The following is a 20699-nucleotide window of genomic DNA, read 5'->3' on the forward strand; positions in this document are numbered from 1 at the left end:
ATACACACACACACACACACACACACACACACACAAATATATATATATATTTGACTGTATTGGCAAATTAAGCAGATGCTTTTGGGCCAAGATAATAGGGACCTCTGAACAAATCATGACCTGTGTTATGCTGTAATGGATTTTGAAGTCAGACATGCCTTGAAGCCATTAGACTGCAAACCACTGAGAACTTAACTTTCTATAATCTTGCTGAGGGATGTGTTAGGTCAGCCACAGCTTATTGGACTGTGTCCTAAGGTGGAAGGAGGTGTGGCCATGTGGGAGGAAGAATCCAAGAGAGGACCCTAGAGGAAAGGGCTAAGACTGCTCTAGCTGTGGCTACGCGGCAAAACTGTGTTAAAAGTGACCCGAAGAGAGGCCATGGCCACAGGAGGGGAACAAAGGAGAACAGATTCCAAGGGAAAAGGTCAGGACTACAGAACAGAACGGGAAAAAATGGGAAGTGACAAATAGGAAAGAAAAGAAAATTGTAGAAGCAGGACTTGGTGTTATATTCACGATATTTATTCAAGGAGTTTTTAGATAAAACATTTCTGAGAGTGTACACAGACAAGAGAAAATGATCTGGGGGGAAAGAAAGTAGTGGAGTTGACTTTGAATCAGGCTAATGACAATCTCTGTCCAAGCTCTGTGCTTGACATCACCTTGCCAGAGCAAGGCATGGGGTCACAGCTTGATAGCACTTACTTGTATCGGGGAGAACCGGTACCACAAAGGACCACCACTGAGATACTAAAAATGATGCCATCAAGTTAATACACTAAAGAAATCCAGATGTGGCACATGAGAGAACCCATAAGGTCTTTTGGCACAGACTTCTTACTCTTAAAATGTCATACAAGTCTATGAAGTACAGCAGCCTGGGACCATTTAGGTATAATCGAATAACACTACAAATAATAATACAAAGTGGGTGATGGCCGGCCATGACAGGTATAGGAACAACTGATGTTCTTAATAAGCATTCTGAATTGTTAAAAGGAGAGACTTAAATTTTGTAAAATATGACCCAATTACAATGTTAGAGACAAGCTAATTTTACGATTTTCACATTAAGCACTCAAAACAAGTGCTCAAAATGGGTTGAGTTGAATTTACGGAAGTGTCCTGTGGTTACCTTAAAAAATTAAAAGCAACTGCACAAGTACAGAAGAAATAACCAAATAACAGCAGAGGCCAATGAGACAGGGGCTATGATTATCTGCAAGTTTAATATGGGTCAACAGTGTGATATCAATGCTAAAAAAAATGTAGTGGCTCTTAAACCTCAATCACAGAAGTGTTCTGCTCAGGTCAGGAATAGCCCGGACAAACCATCTAGTCTAATGCTCTTAGATTTTCTTTATGCAGAAACCTAAAGAAATTGAGTGTCTCACCAGAGATCAAACAGCCAGCTGGCGGGGGTGGGGGGGTGGGGGTTAATCATAACTCAGTACTCCTACTTTCTACCAAATTTTAAATTCACCAATAACAGTGTCAAAATTGTCTAATAAAATTTTCTAAGAGTGTGAAGATGAAGAAGTCCAGATCGATGTCTCATTCCCCACGCGTACCAGCTACCTTGGCCATTGCGTGGCCTTAGGCTGAATCCCATCCCCAGCCGGGTGAACTGTCCCACCAAAGAGTATGCATCATCGTTGGAATATATGTGTCACTGTCACTGCTACTGGACAAATAGCCAAGCTGTCTTCCCATACTCAGAACAGTATGAAATATTTCACCTTTGGATTGGGGTGCCGACCGATGACAAGGCGAACGGGTCCTGGGGGGCATTTGCTCAAGATGGCGTGGACTTTGCTTAAAGCAGCATGGCGAACGTTAACGGAGTTCACTTCCAGGATTTGATCTCCACGGCTAGGGGTAAAACATAATCAGTACTTGTGGTAACAGTTAGGTTTTTACAGGATTTCCTTCTAGGAGAGGTTTATCATACGAGATCTTTTAAAAATACTTTAAAGAGGCAAATGATATCCTGTCATCTTTGTATACGTGTAAAAGAGCAACACATTTATATAAACACACTAGATTTTAAATTGGCAAAAGTCATTATGCATATCTACTCGCATTTTCAGAAGTAGTAAAGTTAAATAAAATGGATAAAAAGGACAACGAAGGCTACCATTTGCTGAGCACATAGTATATGCCAGGCACTATATACGGGACAATTTCCATAACAATGTTTGAATAGGTATTATTCCCATTATGTAGATAAGACTGCAGGCTCAGAGAGGTCACCCAGATGTCTCACCCAGACTTCACACACTGTCAAACTCAGGTCTACCATTTGATTACCATGTGACATCCCCTTGACCACCATCAATTTCTTTTTTCCTACCATCTTGAAATGATTATTGTAATATAATTTAAGGAGGAAATACCTGAAGCTCAAAGGTTACCCAAGAATTTGTAAAAATGTTTCAAATTTGAACAAATGAGAAATTGAGGACAAGATGCCCATTTGACTTGAAATTACAGGGAAAGTACTCAGTAGAGAGAACAAAGACTCTTTATATGGGGTTTGAAGAATGTTCATTTGGCAGGCTCCAGACATATGGAACCATTCAAGAAAGAAACATCATCTTGGGATATCATTAAAGGATTTTTTTTTTTTCCTGAGGTTCTAAAAGTATATTTTCTTTAATGTACTTTGGATGATTTGCTAAATTTATTTTCATATGGAAATTCACTCTGAAGATTAACTAAAAATATAATATAATCTATTAACAGGGCCCAAAAATGGCAACCTCAAGGAATGTCATTTTGACAATTTCTCAACTGCTCAAGGACTTAGAAGCTTATGGGGAGAAAGGTGATACTGTTTGCATAGAGTGCTTTGTGTAATGCGTGTGCATTCTTGTGAGGGTTAGGTGGGCACAGGCCCATTGCAACTACCATATAACAGAACACCTAAGCATGTCTTGTATAAACAGAATACCCATGCTACAACCCAGCTAGCTGGATTCAGAAATCAGACACGCAGTGATTTCAGGCAGTAAGCATCTAGACATCACCACTCAAAAAGGAATGGAATAACAAAAAAGGTTAACAAGATTATACTTCATAATAAAGGCCTCCCGTTTAAGGGTATGATTCCAGCACTCTCTCCTCTTCAGTGATTCTGAACCATTACGAACTGTTCTCAGCATCTCAAATAAATTTTACATAACTAAATATAACATAAAGTATTTAGATAATCATAGATAAGTACATGAAGTTGTATTTTGTCAAGTTTCTGAAACTGAACTTCTGGGTCCAAATAGAACAAAACAGGTAGGGAGAAACCAAGATCCAGAGTTCACTAATTCAACCAAATTTCATTTATATTATATTAGCTTTTCATCTTTGGAGATGCTAATAATTACAATCCTGGCTATATTTCTGCAAATGATAAAAAGGATTAGAACGTCCCGAAGGAGCGTCTTAGGGTAGGCATCTCATGTGTGCATGTAGCCATGTGTTCACACACAAGCCAGAGCAGTGTACTGTCAGGCCTACAACGAACCTCAGATTGCTCTCCATCTTGGCCACTGACCCTGGGGCAAGGCTGTGAATGTAGATGCCCGGAGGGCTGTTTTCCAGGGCGAGGCAGCAGGCACCAATGCCCAAGCCAACTCTGGGCTCTGCAAAACGCCAAAAAAAAAAAAGAAAAAAAAAAAAGCATGAGTGATTTGAAACTGCGTTCATGTATATTCAGAGCAATAACCATTTATTTTATGACGAGACTCAAAGTAAATCCCACTTTTCTTTGTCCACATTGCCTCATTCTGTTAATGAGTCCTTGACAGAACCAGGCGCTAACTCCGGACTATGAATTAATCAGTGGTCTATTCTCTGCTTAGTCTAAAGGGTCTCTCAAATCTGTTTTTGGAAATAGGCAGAGTCGAAGTAATAGAGTTTATTCTGGATACACAACTTAAGGTTTTCTTTCACCTCTCTTTTTAGCAACTAATCTCTTGGTTATTTAATTGCCCCTCATATTTCTACAGTGGGTGGAGAAGAAAATAACGATGAAAAGCAGTCAGATGTGGTGATGACTCATGACTTAGTTACTGTATATAGTGTCAACTGTATTCCTAACTATAATCTTTTGCTCTTTAAGATTTTATATGGGTACTAGAATTAAGCTGGGCAGTGGCTTTTTTAAACATGAGTTTCTCAAAAAACAGTGACTTAAAAACAGTGACTTATCTGGGGAGAGCTTAAAGGATTGCGTGTTATTCCCTTCGCTTTAGTAAAATGACTAAAATCTCTGTTTTTGATCCCACTGTCCATTTAGAGAAGATCACATGATGTTGGTAGTAGAGTATTCCAAAGGAACAATTCATAGAAAAAAAAAACAAACACAAAAAGTTAACCTAAGAACAGATAACAAACTGCTACTTGAGAGAATGTAATGAAAGTGGCCAACAACTGGTATCACCTTTGTTGAGCGTTACTTCCATGACAATTCTATCCTTGGGCCCAGGGGCCTTCCGACCCAGAGAGGAAGAACTGCTTTCATCTGAGCCTACTGCTGAGGTTCCCCCGCTGGCATTGAAGTTTGGGGAGCTGGATCTGCTCATGTGCGTGGGTGTCGAACAGGGCGTGAGGCTCGGGCTCAGTAACTTCGTGCGTACCGTTAAGACAAATAATCCACTCCGGATTTGCTGGGAAAACAAGAAGAAAGTAAGGCTTAAAACATTCAGAATGTCCCTATGTCAACAGCTGAAAAAAATAAAATAAAATCACCAAACCCAAACCAGAAGGAAATTAAGAAAAATGTAAGAAGATAAAGGAGACCAATGAGAAGGTTATTACCTTAAAAGTATGAATAGCTTCTTGAAACGTCAAGCCCTTTATTGGTATTCCATTTACATCTAGGATTTCATCCCCTAGTAACCAAGTAGGAGAATTACATTAATGTCAAGCTTTAATTTACTGGAATCGAACTGTTCAATCTGTACTAGAATAGAATACTACGTAGTCTCTGATTTACAACTCCATAAAATGAATTTTATTATTCCAATCCACTTTCATTAGCTTAGCTCCCAGGAATGTCACAAAATGGGACAATTAATGACAATGCATATTCTTTTGCAGTAATTTTCTATTTCCATCTTTAATTAAGACAATTATAGGAAGCATCAAGATCTTATTCTTTCGCCACTGCCAGGTTTGATAATAGATGTCCTTTGTTTAGAGATCAAACTTCAAAAGCTGCATCTCAAGTCCTTCCTCAGAGTCTTTGTTTAAAAATTTAAACCCTTTGGCAATGAAGCACGAACACATACAACATGTGAGAAGCCATTCCTGTATTTGCAGAAAGAGAAGCTCTGAGCCCCTGGAGAATCATCATAGAGCGTAAGAATGGTTTCAATAATTGAGACAAAAAACTTGTGAGGTATTATTTAGGAATAGCAGCCCACAGTCTAGATGCCTGGTCTTATTGATGACGTTCCAGATTCCCAGCCATTAAGCTGACAAGTTACTATATGCTTCCATCTAAAAGATTATTATGAGTTAATCTCAAATTACGCATGTGTTCTCTTTCTTCCTCCCCACCCCCTCCATCCTAGACTCATCTTCAACCCCCAAAAGGTACAGTCAGGTCATTTTTCAAGCTGTTGATAGTGTCTGCTGGGAATATAAAAGAACTTGGACATCCTGTTGACTTATCAGAGCTTCTTTCTAGTTTGTACTCTTGTAACGTGGCCTGTTTTTTAAAATAACAGTTCATCCAAAAACTACAAAGGGGCCTCTGAGAAAAGAACGGATGAACCTTGCACAGCGGTGCAGGACAGAGGAGGGGCCTCCCTTGCCTATAGCAAAGTGCAAAGCAGCATAACTCACACTCCCTCCTCTCATGGACGGCTGACCCGCGAGCACACTGCGATTCGGATGGAAGGGATCCTGTAGGTGAGTTTAAGAAGGCGGCCGTGTCCCGTGCATTTGTTATGTGCCTTCTCTTTAATGCCATTACAGAAGTTGTAAAATGAGTGAAAGAATTTGTTTAAAAAATCACCTGGCATAACCAATTACTCAAAGAGATGAGGTTTCGGGTTTGTTTCCCCACAGGAAGAAGGTGGAGACATTAAAATGACTGCTCGTGCTCTTAACAATCTTTATATAAGATTTGAAAAAGACAGATCGTTCAACAGGTTGACAATCCATTCCAATAACTTGCATTTACTGTTAATGAATACAGATGAAAAAAAGAAATAGGAAGAATCAGGTGCTATTAACCTTTCCTAACTATTGATTTTTTCTCCCATTTTGCTCTATTCTACCAGCACTGCAGGATGAATTTCAATCAGGTGAACACATGGCACATCCATTATAAAAATGCTCTGCTAGAATTTTACATTGTTCTGAAAGGAGATACACAAACACCACCTGGGAGTTAATTGTTCCTCTAAGAGAGAAAAATAAATATTCTGCCATCAAAATATTAAGCTTGGTCACGTTTTATCATTAGTATACAGGCTTCTAGGGTCACTCTGCCTGAAAAAAAAGGAGACTCCAAATCAATCAGTTGAAAAAAAAAAAAACAAGCCTGTTTAATACAATAGCACCTATAGTCTGAGAAAACCGAACTGAACAGTTTGAACAGAGATACTGTGATTTAGTCATTTCATGAAGGAAGTATATTAATAAAAAGAAAAAATCAGAATTCATGAGTAAATTCTGGGGATCTAATGTGCAGCATGGTGACTGTAGTTAACAACACTGTGTTATAGCCTTGAAAATTGCAGACAGTAGATTCTAAATGTTCTATACACACACACACACACCCCCCACACACCTCCACCCCTGGTCATTACGTGTGGCGATGGAGCTGTTAGGGTGGCGATGGAGCTGTTAGCTAACCTTACTGTGGCAATCATTTTACAATGTATTAGTGTATCGACTCATGTTGTACACCTTAAACTTACACAATGTTATATATCAATTATATCTCAGTAAAAGGTGGAGGACAAAAAGCACTTGTTTTTGCTTGTCAAAATGGTAGCTGTTACAGAGAACGCAAAAGATGTTTATGTTCTCCAGCCTTGAGGCAAGAATGGACCACAAAATCTCAGGAATTTTTAAGGCAAAGAACAAGATCAAGGATCAAGGAGACAAGGTAGACATGTAAAGACCCGAGTAAAAATACCAAGCCACTTTTCACATGATATCTAATTTAATCCTCACAACAACGCTTCGAGGTAGGTATTAACACCTCAAGTTGACAGCTGAGGATCGTGAAGCTCGGGTTACATCAGTTGTTCAAGGTCATAATGTGGTAAGTGTTGCAGTCAGTCCAGGTCTACTGGACTCCCAAGTCTACCGCCTCAGCTGCGTATCATTCATTTCACATACTGCAAAGGGGCAGATTCCCATGGAACCAAAGCTCGCCGCCACGGAGGACAACTGAGGAATAAAGAGACTTTTTCCTACCTTCTTTAAGTCTTCCATCCTCTGCAGCTGATCCATTTGGGAAAATGGTCTTGACAAAAATCCCCATCTGTCCTCGGATGCAGTCTCGACCACCAGCAATGCTAAAACCAAGGCCCTACACCCAAAGCAGGGGTCTAGGTTGTCATTTCAGTATTTAACTGAGGGCGCCCTTCCCATTGCAGTATTTAACTGAGCTGTCCTCCCTAGCCAGGCTCAGAGTTAAGGTAACTAGCTGTAAATTCAAGTTGTGTTCCCTTCTCCACTTCTCTTCTCAGATCTATTGGCGTTGTGCTAGCTATGCATGATATTAAAGACAGAAAGTTTTAGGTTGAAACATAAAAATGACAATATTTGACAATCTTTGATTTCCAATAATGGCAATTTTACCTGGATCAATTAATAGCTCACGAGAGTCATTTCACACTATTTAGGTGCCACATCTGTTTTATTCTTTTGTTTCGGTCTTTCTATTTTGTGTAATATCAAAATGGATATTATATAATGGATTTGTATAATATCAAGTTATATGTATGATCTGCTTTCTGGTAATGGCAATACCATGAAATTCATTTAAAAAGATAACTAGGAATATTCCCCCAAACCACAGGGTCTGCTTTTCTCGCAAGAGTTGGAAAGGTTGGGGCGTTCACTCCACCTGGAATTGTGCCCTAGCTGCCAGGTATTGGTGACTGCTAACATCACAAGGGCAAACAGGGTATGACCCTGTCGCTTGGGGGGTCCACAGGAAAGGATGCCCGGGAATCCACTGAAATCCACACAAAGGCCACTTAAGCGTCTTACTTTTTATTTCATATAAAAATGACAATAAGAAAAAGTAACCGTTTAAGAGTATATGCTAACGTTCACCTGGAAGGCAAAACGGCAGGCAGAAAAGAGCTCACCTTGCCTTTTTCTTTGTACAGCCCGATGATAGAGATGACCGATGGCCGAATGAGTCTCCATGGAGACTCCACCTGCGTGGTGCTTAGGGAGCGGGTGGACTTCTTCACGATGTGGTATTCCTACAAGTCAGCACACGGCAAGTCAGAGAGAGTCTCGTTTATCCTTCTGTGGCCTCTGGCATAAAAATACATTGATTTTGGAAACTTCATTGTCTTTTGGGTTAGATAGCCATTTCTCTCTGGTCCATCTCTGATCCAATGGCTTAAAGAAAGTTGATTACAAATAACACTGGAGGAATAGCCCCTTCAGCAACAGACTGCCACGCCTTCCTCCTCCCTGTGGAGAAGAGCTTGGAGGCTGCGAACACCTGGTGTTTCTTTCCTTGACCGTACCCCGTGGATCCTGCTTCTTGCTTTCTGGGATAGAGTCAGGAACCAGAAACTCAAGGCCTCAGGGAGGTAAGATGACCAGCCTGGGGTCAGGTTCTCCTTCAGAAGTCATCAATTGCCCCCACCCCAAGTTCACAATCATGGTTAGAAAGTATCTCACCATTTTAAGCTTAACTTATTCACTCAAAAACTTAGTAAGCCCTTGTTTCTTATAAAACTCAAACTGCAAACCCAGATAACTGTTATTCCGTATAAAACACCCCACTGAGAAACCGTAGCAGCTTTGGTTCTGATCTCACATTTGGACAATAAAATATTTTCCCATAAGCCACACTTTCTCTTTCTGGCACGTAGCAATGCAAACCTTGATTTCTTTTTCCTGTCCATCATCCACAATGTACCCATGTGTAAGCTCGGTGTACTATTTATAATATAAACAAGAGATGAGTCTATTGCTAAAGCATTTCTAGTCTAGCTCCTTGCTATTCTTCTTAGAGTAATACAATTTCTTAAATGACGGATGTTTTGGCATAAGCAAAAAAAAAAAAAATCACCTCGTGTTTAATATGAGAAAAGAGATATCAGAAATAATTTTTATCCTTAGAGTATTCTATGCATTCAAAGGTAGAAACGAGATGTCTGCTAATGATATTTTTGTATTCTTGGCAGCTTAGAACAATTATGGTAGGCAGTTTTACAAAATATCTGCCAGCTATGTGGGCCTCCCAGACTCAGATTCAATAAAAAAAAAAAATGATGTTGGCTTGGCAAGGTTACTGAACTTTTACTGATATCACTATGGAAACAGCCAGATGTGGCCCATGGGTTTTCAGCCCTTGAATCCAGAGGTTCGTGTGTAGACTCGTAAGGGAACTCTTTCTTTGATCCCCGATCTCCAGCAGCACCTCATCCCATCTCCTTTGGGAACCAGTGGGGACCAGAGGCCTGCCTGCTCTACTGTTCTCTCAAAGAGTTTGGGGGTCCCCCTGCACTTTCTAGGCCTGTGTTATGCAATGGGGCAGCCAGCCACTAGACACCTGTGGTTGTCGATATTTAAAATAAGACGAATTAAAATTAAAAATACATTCCTCAGTCTCACTAGCCACTTTTCACATGCTCATCAGGCACATGTGGTGACCACGTTGGCAGTACAGATACAAAGTATTCCCATCTCTGCAGAAAGTTTTATTGGCTAACTCCATTCTAGATAATACTTTTTAGTGGATAAAGACAGAACAAGCAAAAAGAAAGGTGAATCCTGGGAGAAAAAGAAAAATGCAGAAAATAAGGAGAGAAGAAAAGAGAAAGGATAATTCGAAGAGGAAAAACAAAGTCTTTTCTCTAAATCTTCACTAGTCTGTTTCCTGGTTCCCGGAAGCTGGAAGCAGATATTTCTAGACTATATAAATATGGTCGGGTTTCCTCAGCAGGTCAGTTAAGAAATCACCACCTCGGTGCCAGATGTCCTCGGCCACGATGGCAGTAAACCCTCTCTCATCTTCCACAATAAAACAGCCCGACAATGTGGCTTCCCTACCACTTTTGGATCTCCCGGCTCTGTTGATCCAATGGATCATTCCGAGCAGGCCACAGATTTGTCTCTAGGGATTTTCACCAGGTCCCAACCAAGGTTCCTACTCTGTTTTCTCTCGGTGCCCCAACTCAAGTTGCATTTGGGTGGATTCAACACAAAACAGCCTGATGAGCAACTGCCTCTGAAATGTGGGCACCTTTCATTCTGCTGGTCAGACAAAACTTTCTTCACAGTGATTGGGACTTATCACTTTGAGCAAAACACCTTGCCTCTGAGATTCAGTTGCCTTATCTGTAAAATGATGATGACACATTACAAGTAAGGGCCTGACCCAGGTGTCCTGCCCAGGTCCTTTAGAGCTCTATAATGTGTGAGTCTCCGAGCATTTATAGGTGTCATTACTGCCACACCCTCCTCTCCTCCATCTCTGCTTCATCATAGGTCTGGGCAAGATGTCAGTGGTTCCTCTTGAGCCCTCTAGCTGATGGTGCTTGGACTCAAAGAACACTCCACAAGTTTCCCAGAGACTGAGCCTGCCTCCGACTTGGTTGTGAGATGTCTGCCCAGTTATGACTGGATTGTGAGATGTCTGCCCAGTTAGGACGATACAATTGAGGAGCCCGTTTAGCATTATGGAGCCCTGAGCATTTATGGGGACAGGCTTTAGAATATAAAGATCACCACCTACTTCATGTCTTTCTGCAATCCCCTCTGCCCCTGGCTATTTGAGTCACTACCGTGTAACAGGCAGGACCCCAGGCACAGCATAGGTACATACGCATCCCCTCCTCTCTCACACAACCCAGCATCCACCCACTCAGTTGTTAAACTGACACCTGACACGCCCACTCAACACGCGATATTGGTTCACCATAGACAGAGCAGTGCAACTGTCTCCTGGCAGTTGAAAGCAGTTCTTGGTTCCAAAACACACAGTAAGAAGAGAATCAAGATGCCAAGATCCAACAAGGGATTATTTTTCTCTCCTGTCTTCAACTACTAGGCTGACTTCCTTCTAACCCCGCTGGATGGACCTCACTCTCTGTGCTACAATCTGGTCCCAAATGCTCCTGGCTCACCTGGACGGGCGGTTCTTCAGACCATGGGAGCTCGTGCTGGACTTTGAAAGAATAAAAGCAAGCCTCGAGACCTGGAGTGGAAACATGTTCTTCTACCCTTGATGGGTCAACTGTGACTGCATGAGAACGTAAGAGGCCCCATGGGATTGGACTACCTGTGCTGTGCTCGAGTCCAGTAGCTGGGGAAGAGAGTGCTTTCTGCCGTCTCGGGAGACCTCCAACATCCTGGCCCGGGGGTCCCCATTTCGCACCATCAGCTCATTATATTCTTCAACAGACTCTAGACGGTGTACACCCCCTTGAAAAAACACGGGGAAAAAAAGACATGGCTTGATATGGGGCAAAAAAAATCTTAAGAGCATACAAAAGTGTAACCTGCTGCATTTATACACATTCATGGTTTTCAGAAGACCTGGTATCAGTTCTTTGAAAGCACTGAGCTCACTGCCTTCTACTGTCAAGCTCTGCATAAGCTAGGTGTGTGCTGTAGACATGAATGCCAGATTACGAAGAAAGTGCCAGTTTTTAAAGGGACCAGACTATGTAATAAGGGCAATGTGTATGTTTCATCCAAGTAAGATGTAGCCTCTGGCAGCTTATTGGCAAGGCAATAAACAGTAATGAGGATGCTCTCAGTGGATGGTTTTCTAGTGATGCAAGGAATATCACTAGATACTACTGTGGTTGCTATGGTTCTTCTGGTGGGGCAGATGCTATTTTTTTCATGTATGGTAATAACTTTTGAAAGAAACTTTTTTATTAAAGTATAACAACTTACAGAAATGTGTAGAAATCATTAATGTACAGTTTCATGAAATTTCACTAAGTGAACGTACAAATAACACCCAAACCAAAAAAAAAACAACCCAAAGCCCCTTTGTACCACTAACTCACCTAAGGGTAATTATTATCCCGACTTCTAACGTCATGGATTACTTTTGCCTATTTTCAAACTTTATATAAATGAACACATACAATATGCACTTTTTACATGTTTGGTTTCTCATTCCTTGCTTTGTTTGTGAAATACCACATGTTATTGCATGCCAACAGTTTGTTCATCCCATTTCTAGATGCTACTTCGTTGTATAAACATATCACAATTTACTTACCCATTCTATTGCTGATGGACATTCGGTTTGTTTCCAGTATCAGATCTAGAACAAGGGTCAGCAAATTCTTTTTGTAAAGGTCAGACAATCAATGTTTTAGGCTTTATGTGCCACACGTAGTCCGTGTTCCATATTCTTTAAAAAATGTTTTTACAACCCACTAAAAAGGTAGAAAGCATTTCTAGCTCGTGGGTCATACAAATACAGCCATAGGTGGTAGTTTGCTGACTCCTGATCTACAATATGCTGTCATTGAACATTCTGGTACTTGTCACATCTGTCGGATGCAGATCTGGGAGTGACGTTGCTGGGGTACAGGTATATATGCACCTTTACCAACACTGTCTCACCAGCAGGCACGAGTCCTAGTTTCTGCACACCTGTGTCACATTTAACAGTGTCAGTCTTTTTAATTTCATCCACTCTGATGGACATAGAATGGCATTTCTTTGTGGTTTTCAGTGGACATTTCACTGATGACTAGTGAGATTGATCTTCTTTTAAAATATTCACTGTCTGTTTTTCTTTTGTAAAGTTGTAAAGTGCCTGCTCAAGTCTTTTGCTCATTCTTTAATTGGGTTTCTGTCTTTTTGTTGTTGATTTACAGATTTTAATTTGTTGTTAGTATATTTTGGATATTTAGATAGACCATGGGATCTATGTATTACATATATCTTCTCCGTGTCTCTAACTTGCCTTTCCACTCTCTTAATGGTATTTTTTGATGAGTAAAAGTTCATAGTTTTAATGTAGTATAATATATAGATTTTTCCCTTTATGGTTAGTATTTTGTTTCCTGTTTAAGAAATTTATATAGTAACAATTTTTAAAGACACTGTTATCAGTACTTCCTTTATATTATATGCTGTTTTAAAATAAGATAATTTAAGGAAATTTAATCTTAAATGACAGCTTTAGTCATATTACAATGTTTACATTACATACTATATATGTATCTATATATATAGCTATACACACGTAGATTCTTTGGAATATCAAATTTTCCTAGATCATGTAATGTTTCATGTGATGACATAAAATTTCAATTTACCTAAAAATTTCTAAGTTTTTCATAAAACAAGATGATTCTGTACTCTTTTAAAAATAATATATTGATGTTTTAATAGTGATGAAGAGTTAAAATAGGGCTGATACAGTTATATTGAAGTGAACATCACAAAAGGCCTGGTTTTTCAAAAGCTAAATATTAACTTTATGATACAGGTTTTCAAACACCTGAAATTCCTTTTGAGAAAGAAAAATTTCCATTTAAAAAGATCACAAGCCTAAGGCATTAACAGGGATAAATCAAAAATAGCAAAATTAAAAGGGAACCCTACTGGCAAAAAAGAAGGCACGAAATAATGAAAACTCAGGTTAGAATTTCAGAAAAAAATCTTCCATGAAATCGCTTTAGTCATTTTGGAGCCAGGCTGGGCAAAAATCATAGCAGAAATGGCTGGAACCTCTTTAAAGACCCTCCTTAATAATTCACGACTAGATTAATCTTGGTATGCTTACTCATCTGAAAAAGATTTATTAGAAGAAAATTCCTTTTGAGCTGACAGGGAGGCACTTGCATAAACAGATGAGAAACCACGTACGGCAGTGTGTGTAGATGATGTACTGATGTGTGAATACCAGTGTGGCTCACTTTAAGAAAATAGGAAATAAATATCCAAGTTTACAGGGCAAATTAAGAACTGATCCCATTAAAAGCTTCTGTATTCAAGTGTCTTTAGACTGAACATATATCACAGCCCTGAATGTAGACCCCATTCCTTAAGCCTCTTTAACAGGTCTCCAAATTGCCTTTCCAGTCTGATCTCCCACTACCTGGCTACGCGAAATCACTGCTTTCGCCTGCTGATTCTCAAAGGAGAGGATGTGTCCTCCACCTGCACCTTTTCCAAAACTGGGGAGCACGTAAATAATAGTCGATGTTTCGCCCAACTTTGCCAGCACCATCAGCGCCCACCCCAAGTGTCTCCTTTCTCCTAATCTCTCTGACAAGCTCTGCTGGACTGAATCGCCGTGACTGCTGGACTACTGATCTTTCAGTAGACGAGGAGGAAAAACAGTTGTCCAAAACGACTCTGACCAACTTTCCCCGCACTGTCCCTAAGCACTTCTTGAGCATTCTGTCCCAAGTTTAGACCACTGGTTTCCTCACCTTCTGTTCTACCAAATCCTGCCAAGGAACTGGCCCTCCTTTATCGTGCGTCCTCTGAACGCCTCCCCTGAGGGCCACAACCCAGACACGTCTTGTGCTGCCTTATCATGGCCTGTAAGTTCTTGAGAATCTTTCCTGTCTGAACCCACTGAAGCACTTCCCTTCTTTAGAGGAAAAGAGGAGAGAACAATGAAAATGACGACGATGAGGTGATATCAGTGACAACAATGCTAATAACAGTGGCAGCTGCCACACAGTGAGGGCCTGCTGCTGCCATGCTCCAGGGTGGCAGTGCCTCGTGCATCCTTCAACAAGCCCCGGCACTCAGAAGGCACCCACAATGACTTGCAGAATAAACGAACAAAGGCCCAGAGAAGTCAAGTCTCCTGTCCCAGGTCACACAGCCCATAGTGGCAGAGCTGGGAAGTGAACACAGTTCTACCTGACTTCATGCATGTGCTTCCTGGACTATCCTACATTTCCTCGTTATGGCCCTGGACGTCTGGGAAGGGTACAGGAAGGAAGGGTGGCATCCATTTGTGGTAAACAGTAGCCAGCCCTGGATTTACTACTCAGCGGAACATGCTGCTCATTCTAAATAGTACAGAGTTGGAGAGTCCTGGGTCTGGAAGGTCCTCAGCCATACCCACCTCCCCACATCTATATCTATGAAGCCCCAGACTGGGAACAGGATTCTTTTCAAGATCCTCAGGAAGTCAGAGGGCGGGTAAGAACTCTGTCTGGGAGGCAGATCACATTGCTGGCACCGAATGAGTGACCTTTGGGATTCCCTTAACTCCTCCGTTCTCATCCATAAAATGAGGAATGTGACTGCACTGGTTTCAAAGGTCCACGATATTTCCCCAGAGTTCTGTGGCCCTCCCCTAGGAACTGTCTATAAGGTGTTGATTAACTCTGCCAAGACAGCTGAGCTAAAGATCTCCTCTAGGCCCCTGTGACTTCTGATTCCAAACAAACACATGCAGGATTTAAATGTAATTCTCTCGGCTGTTCCTTGGGCTAAAGGGGACCTGGTCTTTCTCTCCACAAGAGGACCCTGGACACGACATCCCTCCTCAGTCTTAGCCCCTGGTCCTCACACTGCTCTAGTCACAAACCCACATTCTAACATTCACTCAGATATATACTGCCTAATCATTCTGAGTTATGAAGTCATCCATTTTGTTACTCGGCTTTAAAAAAAAAAAACCCTGATGTAGTTTATGGTCTTAGATTTGCCACCTTACCTGACAATGACTCAGCAGAGGGCCAGGCGGAGCGGGCAGGCATACGCACCACCTCTCTACTGATTTAGGTGGCACGAAGAGGAAACTGATGTTTTTTGGAGGTTAACATAGATGCTTTGTGCTAGCTGCTTTTATGTGAGTTTATTTTTATTATTTTTTAAAATCTGACCTTTCGAAGTCGGGATTATTAGTTCTTTTTCAGGTGAGAGACTGGAAGTTCAAGGATGGTGAATACCCAGCCCAACGTCATAAGGTAACTCAAGAGCAGAGGGGTAAACCTGACTCTGTCAAGCTTCCAAACTCTTACTTTTCCTGCTATACCAGATGTCCTTTACGGGGACAGCCAGGGCTGACTTCTCCCTCAGGCCACAGACATAGTGCTGAAGGCCGCACCACTTTTATGGGCCCACAAAAACGTATTAATTTCTTTTAAAATCAGAAGAAAAAAAAAAAAGGACATAGTAGTAGAGAATAGTTAATAATGAATCCAGCTTGTATCTTTACACCAATGAAGCCATAAAATATAATTTTTAGTATTTTCTTTTTTAATAGAGGAAAGAGCCCATCAAGGCGAAAGTGCTGAGGATCCACGGAAGCCATCTGGTCCCAACACATGCTTCTGCTTTCAACACTAACTTTCTCTCCCAGGGCATAGGCCAGCTGCTATAAGGATGTGCCCAGGAAATGTCAAATCTATTTGTTTCAAAAGCTGTAACTCCATCTCTCCCCGCCTCCCCAGCTTAGTTGAAATACAGGTTTGATATTAGCTCTTTGCCCCTTGTTCTGGTGGACCAAGGGAAGTATGCTGGCTGAAAAGATAGGCCATCGGGGACATCACACAGTGAAAGGGTCACCTGAAGTCCTATGGAAGTAAATGAACCAATGGGAAATTTAAATTTCAGCAGAAACAAACAGAGATGTTGACATTCACTTCATGATGACCCAAATAAAAATATTCACATGGGCAGCCAGGCTGAAAGCAGTTTTATGCCTGGGACATGCACGAACTTAAAGAAAAAACAATTTTGAGGTTTTAAGGAAAAAAAGGACCTCATCTTGCTAGTAACTTGGTCTTCCCGCTCTGAAGGCCGGAAGCTCATTTTCGGACAGGTCACGTCAGGCAGAGAGTCTCACTTACCTGAAAGACGACTTTTGAGCTTCATTTTACTGCTGCCCTGTTTGGGACTTTCCAGGCTTCCTTTGGAATCCTCAGAGCCACACGAATCTTGGGGTTCATCTGCCCGAGGGATCTGAAATGCAGACAGCACAGAGCTGACGGGAGAGGCTGGCTTGCAGTTCCCTCCCAGAAGTTATCTCAAGGCTCAAGGAGCAGCAATCCAGGTGTCCCGTGAGGTACACGGAGCAAAGCAAAGCTCTACAGATCACCTGGAACAGATGTGGCCTCATGCTGGCCAGCTCCTCCTCGTCACATGCCTTACCGCGCAGATAGAACTAGGGAGGGTTCAAAGTTTATAGGGCCCCGACGGATCTTTTGACTTCTTGAGGAAACTTGTTGGACAGTCACCCGTGTGGTCACAAAGCCATCCATAGAGCCCAGGTGTCGTGACTTGTGGGATAGTGCTTTTTCCTACCGTGCAAGTTGCAACCGATAATAAAACCAGAAATTTGAACTTAATCCTAAGGTTCTTAAAATACGGTAAAACTTTGATTTTGGGGCAGCCAAACAGCCACATCTTTTGGGTCAACCAGATGTTCCACATGCTACACTCTTGAGTATTGATTGAAAGCTTCCCGGAATCAAGCATTGTGTAGGCTACATGGAGGTGTCCACGTAAAGTCAGCCCCCACATCTGTTAGTCATATGTCTACACTAGCTGATCCCAAGAGGTGATGCAGAAAGGATGATCTCAAGGTCCGTTGGGTCCTCTGCCTGAGAAAAGCCAAACATGCTTAAAAAAAAAAAAAGAAAGAAAGAAGGAAAAAATCTATGTTTATAAGAGAGAAGAGACTTATGCACTGAGAGTGTTTATAACAAATTTGGAGAGTAAATTTACATGTACAAAACTTATGAAATACATCAAACAGTGAGTCTTCCCATTTGGCATATTATTTTTCTTTGAGGTTCTGGAGGAAATAAAGTCATATTAATAAAATAGAAGGAACACAGATATACTTTCCAAAGATATAGAAGACTTTAATATTTAGCAGTCATTGGAAAGTCATGTAATTGTAATGTAAAAAGATCCCTGAATTTTAACAGATAATAAAAATCACACATTATATATTAAATTCAGTGTATGAAAATGTATAAAGTAAGCAGTAAGAGAAATCTCCCAGGCAACCTCCCCTTCTAAGAGATAACTGTATATGTAATAAATAAGATTTGGAAGACTCCTCCTTTGCCCTCAAGTTCAAGCATCTTTCTGGATGAGAAAAGTGGGGGAGGTCTGAGAAATGAGGAGATGTAGGCAAAGTGAGGAAGGGGCTTTGAGAAAAACAAATTAATCCTGATATATAAAACTAAGATAAATTTGGTGAATTCCCATTACAATGTCAGGGATTGGCAGGTCTCCAGATTTAAATTATGAAGTAAAGGCAAGAATGGAATCCTGAGGGTGATTTTAGAGATTCTCTGGAGAGATGTCTTTCCCAACCCCAAACTGTGACATTAATTCATATACAGCACAAAAGAACCCTCTTGGAGACATGCCAGGGATCTGGGGCACAGAAATAGATGTGCAAACAGAAATAACCCAGAAAGGAGCCTCAGGGCCTCTCCTGTCCTTGGTTTAAAAACTTTATGGAAAGAACTTGTCTCCAGACTGTAAACAGCAATTATGGGAGACCAAATTAAGTTCCTGGTTCTTTCTGGTTACACCACCTGACTGAGGCTATGAGCCTACAGAGAAAGGTATTCCTTGGGTTTGCAAGTCATACCAACTCTGGTGCCCACTAAGCAGGTGGCTTATTACACAGTGGCCAAGGCCCAGACCGTCAGAAAGCCTGTTCGAGAACCTCATGGCAAGGGAGAAAAACCATCCCAGACTACTGTTTCTGGACTTAAGAAGTTTCCTTCTTCCATTCTCCCTTTATTTTTCTAGCATAGCACCACGTTTTCAAACAATCAAAAAATTTGGAGTACTCATAGGAATAACTCAAAAGGAAAGTGGCCTAAGGTTTCTCAACTCATTCCAGGCGAGGCTGTGACTTCACCGTCAGCCTCCCAAAGTCCAGCTTCATGTATTACCAGGAAATTTCCCTCCTCCATCCTAAGATGCCTTTCAATTAATACCTTGGATGATCAATACTGTACCATACTGTATAGTCCATTTACCCCTCATTTTTTTCCACTTAATTTCCATAGCAAACATGTAAATGAGGTAAATAATATTATCCCCATTTGACGGATGAGGAAATAAAACCAAGTCCCTTCAGCTTAAAAGTGAGACGCTTCTGTTTGTAACACATATCTGGGATCTTGCATAGGTCATGTGTGAATAAAGTGAGCGTATAAAATGAGGGTTGTAGAGTTTTACAAGGGCACGCATGGACTGTGTCAAACCTGACGTCCTCATGATGCAAGCACAAATGCTGTGAATGCCTCTTGATTTTCAGAATCTGAGGGAGGTGGATTAGAAGTAAGAGAACCACAGCCTTAAGGAACTTTTTTTTTAAATCCTCAAATGCGCCAAAGAAAGAAATGAGATTTAGTTTCTCTAATCTATAAAATATCAATAAGATTTCTTATGCCAAAGATATCTGATGATAAAGATAGTGTGTTACTTTACTACGGAAAGCTTGTAGCTAAAACCAGTAAGTGTGGACCTCGTGACCTCTCCAAGTGTTGTAAGAAGCTCACTGGTGAGCTCAAGGCAGAAGTGAAATCTTATTCTAGATCCCCCGTGAAGTGTTAGCATAGGGCTCTGAACTGAAATGCAACCACTTCTCTTATTACAGAAAACTGGTCTGTCACAATTGTAACTGGATGAACGGGAAGTAGGTTGCTTAGATACGTCAGTAGCAGATTATTTCAGACAGTAGCAACGTACGAAGTGCGAGTTGGTTGCAGCGAGCCTGTCCAGTCTTATAACTGCTGAAATGTCCACACTGTAAGAAAGTCCCTTTGCTGTTTTTGTTTTTGTTTTTTCCTTTCCCCCAGATGCACAGACCAAATCAAACGGTTCTGGAAATGATGTCATTTTAGTTGTTCTAAAATGAAATGTGGACAAGGTGCCCCTGGAAGGCCTTTGGTTCAGAGGAACAGCTGATATAATCTATTATTCACCAGCAAGCTCTGATTCATGTGTTATATAACAATGCCATTCCATTAATGGAATCTAATATAATTTGCCAATTTCCAAGTTGGAGTCTCTCTATCTGCAGTTTCCCACACTTGTAACCTACCGAATTCTCTCAGTGAAGACGAATCTCTAGCTTCTGGTTTTATAATGAGGTGAGTAGGCCAAAGTGGTTAAGAATCCAGCTGCCCGGGCACATATCCTGCTTGCACCATTTATGAGCAATTTAGGCAAGTTAGTTAACCTTTCTGAGCTTCAATATCCTCATCTCAAAGATGGGGCTTGATTTAAGAATTAAATGATATAGCCTTCTGATTAAAGGTGGCAGATTTCTCTCTAGAAACCACCCTGAAATGACAGGGAAGATATTTTTAAAATGAAAGACATAATTCTGTAAGGACAAAGACAATGGAAGACAACAGCAACAAAATTCTGGAAACCAGTAAGCAGACAAATGCATGGTAACGGATCCAAGCTGAGAAAGCTGAATCCTAAACTGGAATTGGAGACAGCCCCAAAGCAACCTGGTTCACATGCAGAAGTGCCCCGGAGGCTCAGGCATTGCT

The 20699-nt window shown here is 41.1% G+C and overlaps 1 protein-coding gene across 8 annotated transcripts in view; it reads right to left on the reverse strand.

The window, feature by feature from the left end:
• Positions 1–20699, reverse strand: part of PDZD2 (PDZ domain containing 2) — a 202654-nt gene that overhangs the window by 27626 nt on the left and 154329 nt on the right. For all 8 annotated transcript variants that reach the window (XM_039842723.1, XM_039842727.1, XM_039842725.1 and 5 more), the window contains 8 exons: positions 17013–17124; positions 11498–11640; positions 8340–8459; positions 7438–7552; positions 4819–4892; positions 4442–4667; positions 3524–3641; positions 1743–1875 (listed from right to left, as the gene is read on the reverse strand). In XM_039842723.1, the coding sequence (XP_039698657.1) occupies positions 1743–1875; positions 3524–3641; positions 4442–4667; positions 4819–4892; positions 7438–7552; positions 8340–8459; positions 11498–11640; positions 17013–17124 (1041 nt within the window). The remainder of the gene's footprint in view (positions 1–1742; positions 1876–3523; positions 3642–4441; positions 4668–4818; positions 4893–7437; positions 7553–8339; positions 8460–11497; positions 11641–17012; positions 17125–20699) is intronic.

Source organism: Pteropus medius, unplaced genomic scaffold (genome assembly GCF_902729225.1).
Source record: "Pteropus medius unplaced genomic scaffold, Ma_sr-lr_union100, whole genome shotgun sequence".
NCBI classification, from domain to species: domain Eukaryota; kingdom Metazoa; phylum Chordata; class Mammalia; order Chiroptera; family Pteropodidae; genus Pteropus; species Pteropus medius.